Source organism: Kwoniella dejecticola, chromosome 1, assembly GCF_000512565.2.
Source record: "Kwoniella dejecticola CBS 10117 chromosome 1, complete sequence".
NCBI lineage: Eukaryota > Fungi > Basidiomycota > Tremellomycetes > Tremellales > Cryptococcaceae > Kwoniella > Kwoniella dejecticola.
In genome coordinates this window covers 1867701-1881535 of record NC_089301.1, presented here as the reverse complement: position 1 = coordinate 1881535, position 13835 = coordinate 1867701, and the positions used below count along the sequence as shown (strand labels likewise).

The 13835-nt window shown below is 47.8% G+C and overlaps 5 protein-coding genes across 5 annotated transcripts; 1 reads left to right on the top strand and 4 right to left on the bottom strand.

The window, feature by feature from the left end:
• Positions 1 to 253: 253 nt before the first annotated feature.
• On the top strand, positions 254 to 2428 carry I303_100704 (uncharacterized protein; the record flags this gene model as incomplete). Its single annotated transcript, XM_065968179.1, has 11 exons — positions 254 to 444; positions 506 to 658; positions 719 to 807; positions 876 to 955; positions 1029 to 1145; positions 1213 to 1336; positions 1411 to 1560; positions 1635 to 1734; positions 1815 to 2040; positions 2136 to 2258; positions 2336 to 2428. 11 exons carry the CDS (start codon positions 254 to 256, stop codon positions 2426 to 2428), a joined length of 1446 nt encoding a protein of 481 aa, XP_065824251.1.
• Positions 2429 to 2546: 118 nt separating this feature from the next.
• Positions 2547 to 3268, bottom strand: I303_100703 (uncharacterized protein; the record flags this gene model as incomplete). Its single annotated transcript, XM_018404076.1, has 4 exons — positions 2547 to 2657; positions 2751 to 2796; positions 2966 to 3069; positions 3155 to 3268. The coding sequence occupies 4 exons, from the start codon at positions 3266 to 3268 to the stop codon at positions 2547 to 2549; spliced, it is 375 nt and encodes a 124-aa protein (XP_018266730.1).
• A 416-nt stretch (positions 3269 to 3684) lies between these two features.
• Positions 3685 to 5171, bottom strand: I303_100702 (haloacid dehalogenase, type II; the record flags this gene model as incomplete). Its single annotated transcript, XM_065968178.1, has 8 exons — positions 3685 to 3829; positions 3929 to 4052; positions 4143 to 4201; positions 4301 to 4436; positions 4526 to 4581; positions 4707 to 4849; positions 5051 to 5075; positions 5152 to 5171. The coding sequence occupies 8 exons, from the start codon at positions 5169 to 5171 to the stop codon at positions 3685 to 3687; spliced, it is 708 nt and encodes a 235-aa protein (XP_065824250.1).
• Positions 5172 to 5838: 667 nt separating this feature from the next.
• Positions 5839 to 11549, bottom strand: I303_100701 (uncharacterized protein; the record flags this gene model as incomplete). Its single annotated transcript, XM_065968177.1, has 8 exons — positions 5839 to 6037; positions 6137 to 6411; positions 6527 to 7187; positions 7252 to 7475; positions 7537 to 7662; positions 7739 to 7849; positions 7906 to 9174; positions 9234 to 11549. 8 exons carry the CDS (start codon positions 11547 to 11549, stop codon positions 5839 to 5841), a joined length of 5181 nt encoding a protein of 1726 aa, XP_065824249.1.
• Positions 11550 to 12396: 847 nt separating this feature from the next.
• On the bottom strand, positions 12397 to 13692 carry I303_100700 (uncharacterized protein; the record flags this gene model as incomplete). The annotated part of the gene is made up of 5 exons (XM_018404073.1): positions 12397 to 12478; positions 12574 to 12586; positions 12666 to 13243; positions 13364 to 13411; positions 13628 to 13692. The coding sequence occupies 5 exons, from the start codon at positions 13690 to 13692 to the stop codon at positions 12397 to 12399; spliced, it is 786 nt and encodes a 261-aa protein (XP_018266727.1).
• Positions 13693 to 13835: the final 143 nt, after the last annotated feature.

Sequence of the window (13835 nt, the reverse complement as noted above, 5' to 3'; positions counted from 1 at the left end):
ACTGAGCATGAATGATTACAGATGACAATGACAAACGGAGATGAAGAACGTCAGCACAACCCACCGTAATATGCCTTTCCCACGGTGGATCAATGCGGAGACTCCATTGTTGATGCTCCTTTTTTCCTGATTAGAGTATTGCTGTCCGGAAAAAAGTTGAAAGACAAGAAAGCTCAAGAGACCATCTTGATCACTCGGTTTGGACTTGCCAAAGAGCGAAAGAAGCGTTCGTGGGATCTCAAGAAGAGTCAAGATGCCTCGATACATCCTGCGGATATCGCAAGAGCATCTTACATTTCGAATACCCTCCCTTCTTTCTATATCTCAGCTGTTCGATTTCTCCATCAAATTCATATCAGAAGACCAATATCGAGGGATATTAGTGATTGAGCTTGAGAAAGAGGAGCATGTGAATCATATATTGGAGAGGGATACACTAGTATCGTGAGCTCAAACTCAGACTGATGGATAATCGGCAGAGTTGACGTTCCGTCCGGTGTTGTAGGTCAATATCTGAGCTGTACGCCGAAGGAAAGAGTTATGCCGCGCTGCATGAACAAATGAGAGGGAATCTGGCAGTGCTCAAGCCATATATGCAGTCTAGCTTTAAGTTCACTATGGAAGGTGTGAATCATAGAGTAGTCGAGACCAGGATACGGTGAGCTATCGACTCTTGTAAATGCCTAGGAAGTCGAGCTGAATGATTAATTCGGAGTAGAGAAACGGTAGAGAGTTTCGCGTATACGGCATTGGAAGGCAATATCAAGATGAAAAACTATGATGAGGAGTTCGTGGTATTCGAAGACTGTACGTATCTGTCTTCACTACACCAAGCTGTGTATAGGGCTGAACAAAGTAATTTGTACACCTTGCAGATGATTTCTCCGCAGCGCATACTACTGAAGCAAGATTAAGCAGGGATGGTCAATTCCAACACGTCTACTTTGGGCGAAGGGTAAGTTTCTGGGATCAGCTTACTATTTTCAACTCGATTGGACAGCTAATCTCACACGAGGTATGCCTTGTAGATTGGATTCGGCAAAGCAAGACTCCTGGCGAATTCCCATGATGTAAAGGCTCGAGCGTATTACGGGAACACATCGATGGACTCCCACATGGGCTTCCTGATGGCTGGTCAGGCCTTGGTGCGTTGCGCAAATATACCCCATGTTACCAAACCCGCTGATTGACATGACTGACACGGGTGATTAGCCGGCGCCGGGGAAGATCATGTATGATCCGTTTGTCGGGACAGGTTCAATGCTGTACGCTGCCGCTCACTGGGAAGCGTATGTCATGGGCAGTGATATCGATGGAAGACAAATAAGGGGGAGAGGTATGTCAATCTAACCTCCCATCATGCTTCCTGCTTTGGACGCAAACCAGTGATGGCTGACAACACATCTGTAGATAAAGGCAAGGGAGTCAAGCCTGGTATATTACGAGCGGCAGAGCAGTACGGCATCGAGAAGCTATTCCTAGATTGCTTAACGTACGATATCACAAAAAGCCCCATACGGCGAGGCGGATGGATTGACGCTATCATCACTGATCCGCCATGTAGGTCTACCTTGACGGGGCCAACTTGAGGCGCTAACTTCGATGAAGAAATAAGCTGATGGGACTGAATGTAGATGGTGTGCGAGCAGGAGCTAAGAGGCTAGGCAGGAAGGAAGGGGGAAGACCATTGAGAGATGAGCCGTATATGATGCCGGATGGAACGTACTCGCATACGTGAGTCGCTTTTGTACTACTACTTGAGTTGAGACATGTCAGAAGGGTCCCCAGGCTAATGCCGGAGGCCGTGAGCTTAGACGTCCGGGCTATGTACCGCCTTCAAGACCGTACGAACTGGCGAACCTGACACTAGATTTAGTACAATTAGCCAGATGGCTTCTTGTGCCAGGAGGAAGACTAGTATTTTTCTTGCCGACAGTCAATGAGGACTACACCGAAGTCGACGTACCGGTAGTAGAGGGTATGAAGGAGCTGAAAGTTGGGGAAGGTAGTGTGCAGGATTTCGGTAAATGGGGAAGGCGGGTAAGTAAATCACTCTTCTTACTTGCTCTGCATAACCGTCAATCTCTGATCAAACGCGACTAACGGTACTGCTTCTCCTCGGGCTCATTTTGTAGTTAATCACCATGGTCAAGACTGCTCAAGATGATGGACCGCCTCCAACATTTGAGGATCACGATCAATTTGACATAACCAAGCAGCCCGAATATCTGCCCGGCCACCATGCATTCAGGGAAAGAGTGAGCTACTAGTGCCCTGACTCATGACAAATTGGGATTACAGCTGACTCGAGCCCAAATTCGGGATCGTTGCTCAGTACGCGGCTGGGTTCACTTCGAGGAAGAAGAGTGAGAACTCCTCGCCTGGTGCAGATACACCCCCATCGCTAGAACCCGTTGTGCAGGTCTAAACAGCAATGGAAGCGGTTCGTGGCAATACAATGCATCATCGTGTGCAGTAAATACGTTTCATTTGGTGTCTAATTCGCTCTACAGACTGCACTCCAAGTCTACATATCATATACCGCATCACATGATATTGCAGACTGGCTCGGAGGGTACTTTAGGCGGTTCGGCCGTTTTCAAGGGCTGGACAGATACCATCCTTGCGTGTATCGGAACCAGCACACCGTCCGGAAACTAGCGTGGTCAGTTTCTGATTGTCAGTATAGTCACTGCATCTGGCATCTGGCATCTGACACCTGGCAGTTGACTTATGCAGATTACACTTACCATCGTACCGGGAGGGAAGTATGCACCCCATTTTAAGACGGTATGACTGTACGTGTAGACGCAGAACACTAATCAGCCTGGATATTCCCATGACTATGATTGGATTAGGCGTAGGTCGTGCGTCCTGGGTGGTGGGTGGTTCGTGGTGAGAGTGGGGGACAATGAGATGTCGGAGATGCGTGGTACAGCATGTGAAACAGAGGATAATAGCTCACTTTGGTAATGCAGCTCCCAAGGAAAACATGGATCCAGCAGGAACGATGAATTCAGTGACTGTTTTACCTTCTTTGGTTATATTATCTATTGTCGTGCTTGCGCCCTTGATCAAATATCAGTCCGTACTGAGTCAGCTTGACATTGAAAGTCGATAGGAGATGTTGTAAGTCTTCCAGAAAGCTACTGACGAATTCAGGCTTAGGCCAGACAGTCTCTACATCCAATGAACCAGGTCCTTTCTTGTTAGCTGCTTTGGTCTTGAGGATATTGACCTCTGATTGCATATTAGGTATTTTCGACATTTTGGTAGATTATTTTTCTATCTCTGATATTGTTAGTATCGATTTGGGTTTGACCGAGTTTGTGTTTATTAGGGGTCTCGACACAAATGCTTGCGACTGAGCTTGACATCACCAATCAATACGAGCGCAATATTTTGATAACCCGAAAGCTCTTGCGCTCTAGGCGGGTCTTGTACTTGATGTACTTGATAGTGAACTCATCCTTTGAGACCCCTGATAATCATAGCAGTATGAAAGGATCAAATAGGTCGTCGAATACTGCACTTCGTTTGAGACGATAAAATTCTCATTTGCGCCAAGCGTGAAAGCTGGCGTTTCTATGACCTTTGTGTAGACTCTGCATCTGTATATAGGGGACCTGTCACATATACAACTTGCATTCTTCACCACACCATCAAAGTCAAGGTTTTGCCGCCTTATGATTTATCCTTGATGATGGCAGTTGCGAACTCGTCCATACTTTGGAATTGATAATCCGGTTTAACGTCTTTGTACGCCTCTACACCCATATGCGCTTTGGCTCGATCTATCCAAGCTGATTTGAGGTTCTTCTTGTGACCCCTACTCGCGATTATCAGTTCACCATTATTTTCTAACATCATGTGCCGTGGAAAGACCACTGCGGATAAGCTGTGAGAAGGGAGGAGACGTCTGACTCACGGTTGGATATCATGGTATTTTGAATTAGCCACTATGAGGATATCTTCCTTCTCCAACCCGAAATCTTTCTTGATATTCTCGATGGCGTAGTCGAAGTTTCTCAGAGAGGGCTTATACGATCCGACTATGTATGTCATATCGATCAGGGTCAGCTTCGTTTGACCCGCTTGACCGAGGCGACATCTCGAATCCCTCGAGCAGAGGAAGCACTCACTCTTCTCAGCTGTGTAAATTGCATCGAACGAATAACCATCCTCCAACCTCTTTCTTGATCTACCGAAACATGATATCAAATCGTATCCTGTATGTCAGCTAACGTTCTTCACCAGTCCGGAGAGATGGAACCATATCGATCTGAGACTCAGTACTCACCCCTCGAAACTCTTGTTATCGACATTCGAGAGAATGACCAATTTCAACCCTGCGTCCGAAAGTCTTTTCAACGCTTTCGAGGAATCCGGGAAAGCAGGCCAAGAAGGTACACTGTTACCGTATGCTTGTGCTTGTGCTGAGAGCGCGCCCAGTCATTGCCGCGTATCAGCGTATACTCCCTTCTAACCAATACAGTAGACATAAGGAGTGTCTTAATCAGCTCACCATCGGTTGCTTGCAGATTGAGCTTCTTTGCTGTCTTGGAATACACTTTGGTCAAGCTATACATCCGCCCAGTCTCCTATTAGCCTGCTGCACTCTGGAGCGTTTATTGCGGTTGCATTGAATAAGAAAGACAAGGATGATGATTATTGTGAGTGAGGACAAGGTCGAATCAGAGACTTACACATCAGAGTACAAGGCTGTGGGATCGTCGTCCTGCGTTTTATTTTCGATCGGACCGACAACTTCGAACAATTTGGCTCGGTCTGGTGCGGAAGATTGTTCGAGAAGCGGTTTGAAGTTCTCCAGCATACCCGTCTCCCAGTCCTGCGATCCCGTTGATCAGTAGATCATCAGTCAGTAAAATCCGTCTTTCGCGTAGTGTGAGTGTATGAGTTGATGAGGAACCGGACACTTACGATGAGAGTCTGTGAATCGGCATGCCAAGAAGTACCAGCGAGTGATTAGCATCATGTCAGCCTTTGTTAATCAACTCAGACGGGAAAGATCGAACAAGACAAGACGTACCCCGTAACAGTCAAAAAGCAATACTCTGCGTACGTGAACATCAACATTCAATTCACCAAGCGACCTTTCCCGGCAAGCAGACAGCAAAAGCGAGAACTCACTTGAAAGGAGCAAGAGACATCGTGCAATGAATTGATCGTGGGTCCGGACGAAGTTAATACTTAGATCTGGAGAAGCTTAATCGTATTTAGCAAAGATGTAATGAGAATGCAGCATAACAGTCATGCAACATAATGTGACGCACATCTACATCTCTTGGCTAAAGATGCACGAGTGGCCCCCGGATAGTCCGAACTTCGCGTAAACCCGAGATATCGATAAGCGACGGTTGAAAGAGCCAGACTTTGCCCGCGGCGTAATCTGCTGCATCCATCGATTCTGACGATGCGAGTGAATCACTGTTCATGCCTGTAAGCACATATACCATGATCAGAGATCATAAGATAAGATCGGGTGCTAAGGGTGATAAAGAATCACTGGTCTCGTTGGTGCACTTTGCATAGCTAAGTATCGTGTTCATGATCGTCAAGTATGGTACGGGGCAATGAAAAGTAACGAAATATCGACAACGAAAGTAAAGTCAAGTGAAGTAAAAGTGGGGTAAAGAAAAGACTGTCCATGTTCCACACAAGAAACAAAACGAAACGAAATGGTACGAAATTATTGCTATACACAAGTCAATGCCAGTACAAAAGGAACTCTGCATCCAATATCTATATCCATCATATATGATACACCCATCATGGAAATAAGAGAATCGACTGAGAATTGAGAAATGAGGTCAAAAGTTACCGGGTCTTACTGGGCCCACTTAGCGGCATGGAAATCGGTCTACCAGAAGAAGAAGCTTGTCTTCTAGCGTCTTTCGCAAGGGACGAGCTCGACGCCGTTCGTTTGTTCATTCGTTCTCTTTGTCGGGTAGCTAATAATTCGGCCCATAAAGGATTAGTCGGTATTTTACCTATCAACCCATTGAGAGTGTCCATCCTGCGGTTATTCAGGCAATCGTGTCTTAGCACTTTTCGTTCTCACAGCTTTTTAAAGTACTGATTGGACGGAAAGAGTTCAAGGACATCCAGGACTCACCAGACTTCTTTGGATTTATCAGTATCCGCCGCGAAGCTGATCCCATCACCATCCTTGAATTCCACCATGAAACTCCTGGGTCTGGTACTGAGCCCTTCATCTGATGATCTGGGCCTCATAGTCATCTTCGATTTCGGTGTACCGTCCGAAGATGCGTTCAAGTCAATCACGGAGACGGCTTGTCGAAGATCTATCTTGGTCACTTCTTTCTTGGTGACTTCGTTGATGGCCACAAGATTACCTCCGATAAGTTTGAACAAACGGCGTTTGGGCATCTGTGCCGAGAGAATCTGATCAGCTCTCGTCCGACTAACCCTGAAACAAACGAAGACGGATAGAGGAAACGTCGATCCAAAAAGGGAAAGAAGTCGAGGGGGAAATGCTGCTCACCGTACAATCCCCTCCTTCCTGGGTCAATACACCCTCATGATACTCGTGCTCATGCCATGCATGATGTCTCATGCCTCTCAATGCCTCATCAATGCACTGGGGCAGCTCTTCGCCCTTGAGTCCAGGTATAGGCGGCAAGCGGAAGATTTGAAGGGTAATCTTCGCTAACTGTTTCCTGGTCGTCCCGTTCGATGAAGTCGACGTAGAGGCCGTACTTGCAGTCATGGGAGTGGAAGGTACATCTCGAGCTCGATCAGGTTCACCTTTGAACATGGCGAACATCGGATATCGGATCTCCAGTACGCGCGATTCGCAATTCTTAGCGATTGGCTTGAACGCAATATGGGTTTTCGCTATTGTCGATCCGCTAGACGAGGACAAGTATTTCACAATGTTATCCGCTTTGACGACTGGCTGTGCAACAGGTGGGGGTAAAGGTGTAGTCGAGCGAGGATCTTTTGGTCCTTTAGGTTTTCGGGGCGAGGCGAATAATGATCTGAATCCACCGGACTTATGGGCAGGTGAGGAGGGCGTCTCGGGTCGCTTGGGTATACCTGATACAGGAGTTGGTGCTTCAGGCTTTTGATGTAGCATTTTGATGATGTGCGGATCTCGTCGGATGTCCAAGCTCAAGGAGAATTCGAAATTCGGATGTTCGACCCTATACCGAGGCGCATCAGCTGATCAGATCTCAACTATGTTTGCCATGATTCATCGAGACTGACAGTGAGAATTCCTGGTTGACCTTGGCTCCCTCGCTCAAGACGGAGTACGGTGTCCTTATATAATCTATACCATTATCCAGGGTGATGCAGAAGTAGGTGGGCTGCTCCGGTAGAGGTATTTGTAAGCCTTCGATACCTAGGACTTTGACAAAAATTGTTCCAGATGCTTTGCCTGAGGTCGATTCTCTAGCTCGCATAGCTCGGATCTCGGCTGCATGCTCGTTCTATTCCGTTGATCTATCAGCTTGTCGCCCCAACGTACACAGGCGGATGATGTCGACTCACCATGTCAGACGGTCTTCTCAGCTGTTTCCAAGCCTTTCCAGAATCGATGTCTCCGGCTTTATTGTGTCGAACTTTGTCATGATACGAAGCTCGAACTACCGCTTTCTCTCGCACTTTGTATCCTCGCTATATTTCACATTTTTCGCCAGCTCAGCTGAAGCGTCCCTGGAGGCAACGAGTGAGAGTGTGACGCAACACTCACGTCCATTTGTGTAATTTCTTCCCTGAACGCGTCAAGTATCGATTGCTGATCATCATCTATACCCAATGTCAATCTAGGATTACCTTTTACGTTTCTTCTGAATTGCTTAGCCTATATCATTGTCCATCAGCTGTACACTCTGTTTTATTAGCTATAAGACAACTCACCTGCTCAGCTTCTTTGTCGGCATCTCCCATACTCAAGCTCCTTCTGCTCCTTCTACTTCCGGTACTAACGCCACTGACATTCCTCTCCTTCTCCCGTCGTTTGGCTATGATCGCCTCTTCCCGCGCTTTCATACCTTCTCTTGGAGCGGATGCAGCAGATTTCGACTTTGCAGCGACGTCAGCAGGAGGCAGAAGAGCTTCTTGGTTGTTAGGGTTGGGGTACGGGTTTCTCAGAATACTGATTGGTCGCATCGACGTTTGAACTTGTGGTTGAGGAGGCATCTCAGCTGCGATACTTCCACTGACTTCTCTTCTCAATCCCGCACTGTCCGTCTCCGTTGGCGAAGGAAGTGAAGACGTCAATTTGTCCAGAGCAGATTTAGGTTCGTTCAGTATACCATCCTTTTCACTCTGTTTCAACACTTCGTGAGCAGATTGCGTCTGAGATCTAGGTCTCATAGCCGGTCGAGATCCGCTAGCTTGTCGAGGAGCGCTGTCCGTCGTGTGGGCTTTCTGCATCTTGGGAGCTAAGTCTGAGGCTGAGGCACCAGCCATAATTGATGAAGTCAAAGATGGGGAATCAGTCGGTGGGGGCGGTAAGTCCTTATCAACTCCAGACGTTCTTCTTTGTCGCAGTCCGTCAGCGAAAGATACAGGTAATGATTTGGACAAGTCTCCCGAACTTGCTGGTCTTCTGGACAAGCTGCCTTCGGCAATCCGCTGATTGATAGTCTCCCTGATCATCTCTCTGGAAATTCTCTGTCGGACTTTGGTCGTCGTCGAATCTTGGGTTCTGTTCGTTGTTGATTTGCTTGTCGATCCGCCAAAGTCATTTTTCAGAGAGCCAGCCGAGGTGGAAGCAGGTAACTTTACTGAGCTATCCGAGCTTGATGTGATGGGCTGAACGACCCCTGGAAGTGATGGCGGAGAAGCCTTCTTGAGGTCATCTGATCCTGTCACCTTGAGCGGACTGACGGGTTTCGGCTTGACGGTAGCTGTGCGTTTCAACTCATCTGAATCGGTCCGTTGAAGCTGAATCTCTTCGAAATGGAAATTCAAGTCTGGTAACTTATGTGGACTCTCTTTCCTTTCGGTCAAAGTATCTCTGATCGCTGGCGGAGGGGTGAGGGGCCGCTCAGGTTCATTCGATGAGATCGACAAGCCATCGATGGAAGGCTGTTTCTCGAATGTCGCTGGAGCGGAGTTGAAGAACGGAGAAGTAGCTCCGATGAATGGTAGTGAGAAACCACCAATGTCAAACTTGCTCGTCTAGTATGGGATACCGGTGGTCAGCTTCGCAGTATGTCAATATATAGTGGTCTACTCACCCTCTTCTCGGCCACGGCGAGCTTGTCAGCCTCTGGTTCGCCCTTATTGGGACTGGTAACTGGACTAGGAATATCCACAGGCATGGGAGCCGGAGCGGGTATCTTGGGCAATCTTCTCTTGGTACCTTCGTCACTCTCCTGGCTAGCATTACGGGTCATCCGCGGAGCGACAATGTCTTCGGCCAAAATTTCTCCTTCATCACCTCGAGCGGGGGGGAACTGTTCTTCCGAAGAGTCTTCGGAATACTGTCTCGTCAAATCTTGGCTGATGGCTGGACTTCTAGGCATTCCTAAGCCTAAAGATTGAGTAGCTAACATCCTTCTAGCCTGAAGTCGTTCCGCATGGCTCGTCCGTCCGAGCGGAATCACATCTTCTTCCCTTTCCTCAAGTCGAACAGGCAAAACTTGGGTGGCTGTTTGAATTGTAATAAACGGGTCCGGCATGGGTCCAGCTTGATGGGCGTGCGGCATGGAGGAAGAAATTGAGGCCGAAGCGAATGGATCGTTATACTCTGGATAATGCACTGGTGAGGTAGGAATGGCCAAAGAGGGTTGCGCAGCATTCGCATTGAGAAGCATATTATGTTCCTCCTCTCTCGGTAATTGCGGTTGTTCTATCGGCGAGACACCTTTGACAGGCGAAAGGGAATGGGCGAGCGCAGCTCGTTCGGCATGGTGAGTGCGTCCGTATGGGATACCAGCTGAGTCAGTCTCGCCGAACATGTCTCCAGCGAACAAGGGCGTAGCGTGGACCGAGCCGCCCAAAGAGGGCGTCGCGAGGAAAGGTCGATCAGAATCATGATCAACAGGCTCGAGAGGGAGCTCAAAAGCATTTTGATCATCGAATGCAGGTGTGTCCATGGTCGGTGGAGAGAATAAGCCTTCTTCAATAAGGGTATCCATGAAATTTGCCGTCGTGGAGTCTTCTGGCATTGTACCGTCATTCTCTTCAGTAAGAATCGGTGAAGCGCTAGCTGCCGCAGCTTGCATATGACGGTCGATTGCGTGAGTGTCAGAAAGCAGCTCGTCAAGCGAGTTTTCGCGAGGCAAGTTCAAGTTGATTCCCTCATCGATCCAGGCATCATCTTCGTCTTCATCCTCATGTTGGCGAACTTCAAAGCTGCCATCCATACTGGGTTCAGCGCTCATAGTCTCGAACTCCTTGACGTCTGGCACACTCTGGAAAGTAACTGTCTTTCTAGTTGGGGATTCTAGACCTGCAGCGAGATCCCTGGGTCCCCGAAGTCTTCTCGATGGAGTCATTGCCGACTTGTGCGGTGTCGGCGTGGCGGCGGGTTCAATAGGAGGGATTGGCAGTGACTTGCTGAGTGGAGATGGTCCGGCCGAGCCGTTGTTGGCGATGAAGAGCGGCTGGGCTACTGCTCTGGGGGGCGAAGGCGTAGGCGATTCACTTGATCGGGTTCCTACACCAAGCGAAGCTGATGGAGACGCTCTTCGCTGTTGCTGTTGCTTGCTGGCGGAAGCTCTTCTTGGTGAGGGCGAGGAAAACACATCGTCCCGTTCTACCGGTATGCTCTTTGGACTGGGCCCAACATCGTAAACAGATGGTGACTCGTTCGCTCGTGAGCCGGAATTGTTCGAAAGTCCTCCAGATGGGACTCGCTTAAAGGGTGATTTGGTAACCAAAGTTCCTTTTGCTAAGTCTTTAAAGCCCATACTCGACCTAGGTACTCTTTTCGCAAATCTGACATCGGGCGATTCATTCTCTTTGGATCCAGATAATTTCCTTTCTGTCGAAGTTTTCCTTTCCACTCCCGGAAAAGCGACTTTGCCTTTTTCATTGGATACCCTTCTTTGACCACTAATGGCATTTCCACCTCCGCTACCGCTAGACGATCTACTGGTCGATCTCTTTGAAGGTGAGATGCCGATACCCAAGCCAATGGCTGCTTTGGAAGTGGGATTGACCCCTTTCGCCGGAGAAGGGATTTCGCCCAAAGCTCTAGTTGATCTGCGTTCGTGAATTACCTTTTCTGCGCCCGTTTCTAAGGAGAAGCCAGCTGCTTGAGCGCCTTGTACGGTCGTAGGTGACTTGAAGGGACTATTAGATACAAGCGAGTTCTTGGATACATGTTTGAAGGAGGATGACGATCTTCTGGGAGCATTCGGATCGGGCGATAAAGATGGTTTGATTGGAGATTGGTTGATCGAGTCTCGTTTGTTGATCTGAAGAGGAGACCAGCCTTTCGCCGACGAGTTGATGATAGAATGTCGAGCGACGTCGGAAGCTGAGATCGGGGAGGAATGAGGGCCCAAGCGAAGTCGATTTGATGGAGATGAAGTCGAGGCTGACATGTCGTGTGTTCTGGTTGGTAGTTGGGAGCAGTCCAATGTAAGGAATTATGGTCAGAATCAGTCAAGAACCTTTGTCTTCAGATAGCTGACTGCTGCGGACACTCACAGTACTTCCAAGATACCGACGAAGAAAGAATCAGATCATCCAACCTTGTTTCCTATTGTTTGTTTACTTCTCCTTCTACTACCAATCAGCGCCTTTGCGCTGTTCTATCACAACTTCCAGCCCTATCTGATGCTTTAGTGGGTGTGATCGATGATGTGAGCCGGGATGTGGGTGGCAAAATCGAAGATGTATGTATATTGATAGCTGTGAATATGTGGATATGCTGTAGAATATGATGAAGAAGGGGAAGTTGACTTGGTGTTAAAATGAAATATCACTATGGGTTGTTTACATTTCGTTGCGAGTAGGAAAAGCCATTCGCGTGTAAAAGGTGTAATTTACCCTGAAAATCAAAAAACGCTCAGGCCATGTGCACTGCAATCTCAAGGGCGGAATTATACAAATACGTCAGTGTGGCAGTCTTATGACAGGAACCAAACAAACACTATGAAACACCCTTCAACGAGATACACAACCTGGGGTCGCTCGATGAGACAATCCAAGTGCAGCTGCAAGAAACAAGGAACAGAGGTTATTCCGGTTGCGATACACTGCTTCCACGACTAACTCAAGGATGAGTCCTTGTTCGTGCGTATGACACCTGCCAAGGCCAAACACGTCAACTGCAAGACTGTGCAGAAATTCCCCTGCGAGAAGCAGTCGAGGGTCGTCTAGCAGCCTCCATTCTGATCTAATGACGCTTCGCAATCAATCAGAGATTGCTATACGCGGTCATTTGTTTCATATCTTCTTGAACGCAACTGTACAGACTGTGGTGCCGGATTTACCTCCAAACGCAAAAGAAGGATGAGGCACGCTGGAGCTGGGGATAAATACAGGATCATCAGCTTCTTTGGTATATCGTGCGGTAAAAATCAAAGCTGGTCGCAGCTGAGTATCCGAATTGACTAGACTTACTGAAATTCAAAGCCTAACGGTACAGTGCAAAAATCGGTCTGTATCAGCTAAAGAGATTCTTCATCAAGTTCTAGCCTCGTGCGTTGACTCACCTAATTCTTCTTTAGTATACCTAGCCCTGATCTCCTCTTCCGTGAAATTACAACTAGTAATCAAGAAAAGTCCCCCTTTCTTCACCAATTTGGCAATTCTTTCCGGGTACAGTTGACTAGGCAGCATCCCATCTCCATCTCCTTTTAGGGATTCTTCATCCTCTGTCGAGGTGATCTTCTCTTGACTGAGACAAAGGGCATCATACGTCCCTTTATCCATGACCAAATCCCAAGTTTCACCTTTAAAATCCTTCCTCAGTAAATCCGCGGTACGCCATTCACATTCGACATCGTTCAATATTTCTTCGTCCTCATCGATCTCTTCCGATAAAGTCTCTCTTCTAGATGTTTCGATGGAAGAAGCGAGGATAGTAGCAGAGTCGCAATAATCTATACCTGTCAAATGGAATTTCTGCTTCTCCGGTGGTGGACTACCCGATGAAGTAAGGAATGAGAGTAAGAGTGTACCGTTCCCGCTTCCGCATTCTAGGATCCGTATAGCAGGATCGTCAGGTGAACGTCGAGGAAGGTGTTTCGAGGCCCATCTTCGCATTTTTTTGACAGCCGTTTCGCCGAACCTGGCAAGGTTAATTCTGCTGTCAGCTTCTTGTATCTTGCATGGTGACCCGACCAAGCACCGACAGCTGAGGGTGTTCTGCAGGCTCGTCTTCCCTTGTGAGCCTCATTTAAAAACGTACCATACTTCGCCTTCGTCGCCTACATCGTTGAAGACCCTGACTTCTCGCCTAGATATTGGATTTGAGATCAGCTTATCATTCGCATCAGGTCTTCCCAGACAGAACCAAGTCATGAGCCATTGTGCATGGAGCATTGACTGATATTCAGCACTTGAAGTGATAAGATAGCAGCAGAAGCGGTGAGAATGATGAAAGCAACATCCGCGCGGTCTGGGATAGGGACCCGAAAGTCAAAAGACTAACACAATCGAGCATAAGACTCACTCGTATACCTCATCCCAATGACTCTTCGTCCCAAGCTTACTAGGCGGTAGTTCCTCTTCTGCCATCTCGTCGTTCCAGGATTCTTGTAAGGATTTTTCCTGCCTTTTCGTATTGATGTGTGGTACGCAATCGTCAGCAAGGAGAGGTGAGCAGCCAGGCAGAGTTGAAGATTTCGAGAAAGTTGAACTAAAACAAATGAACGAATTAA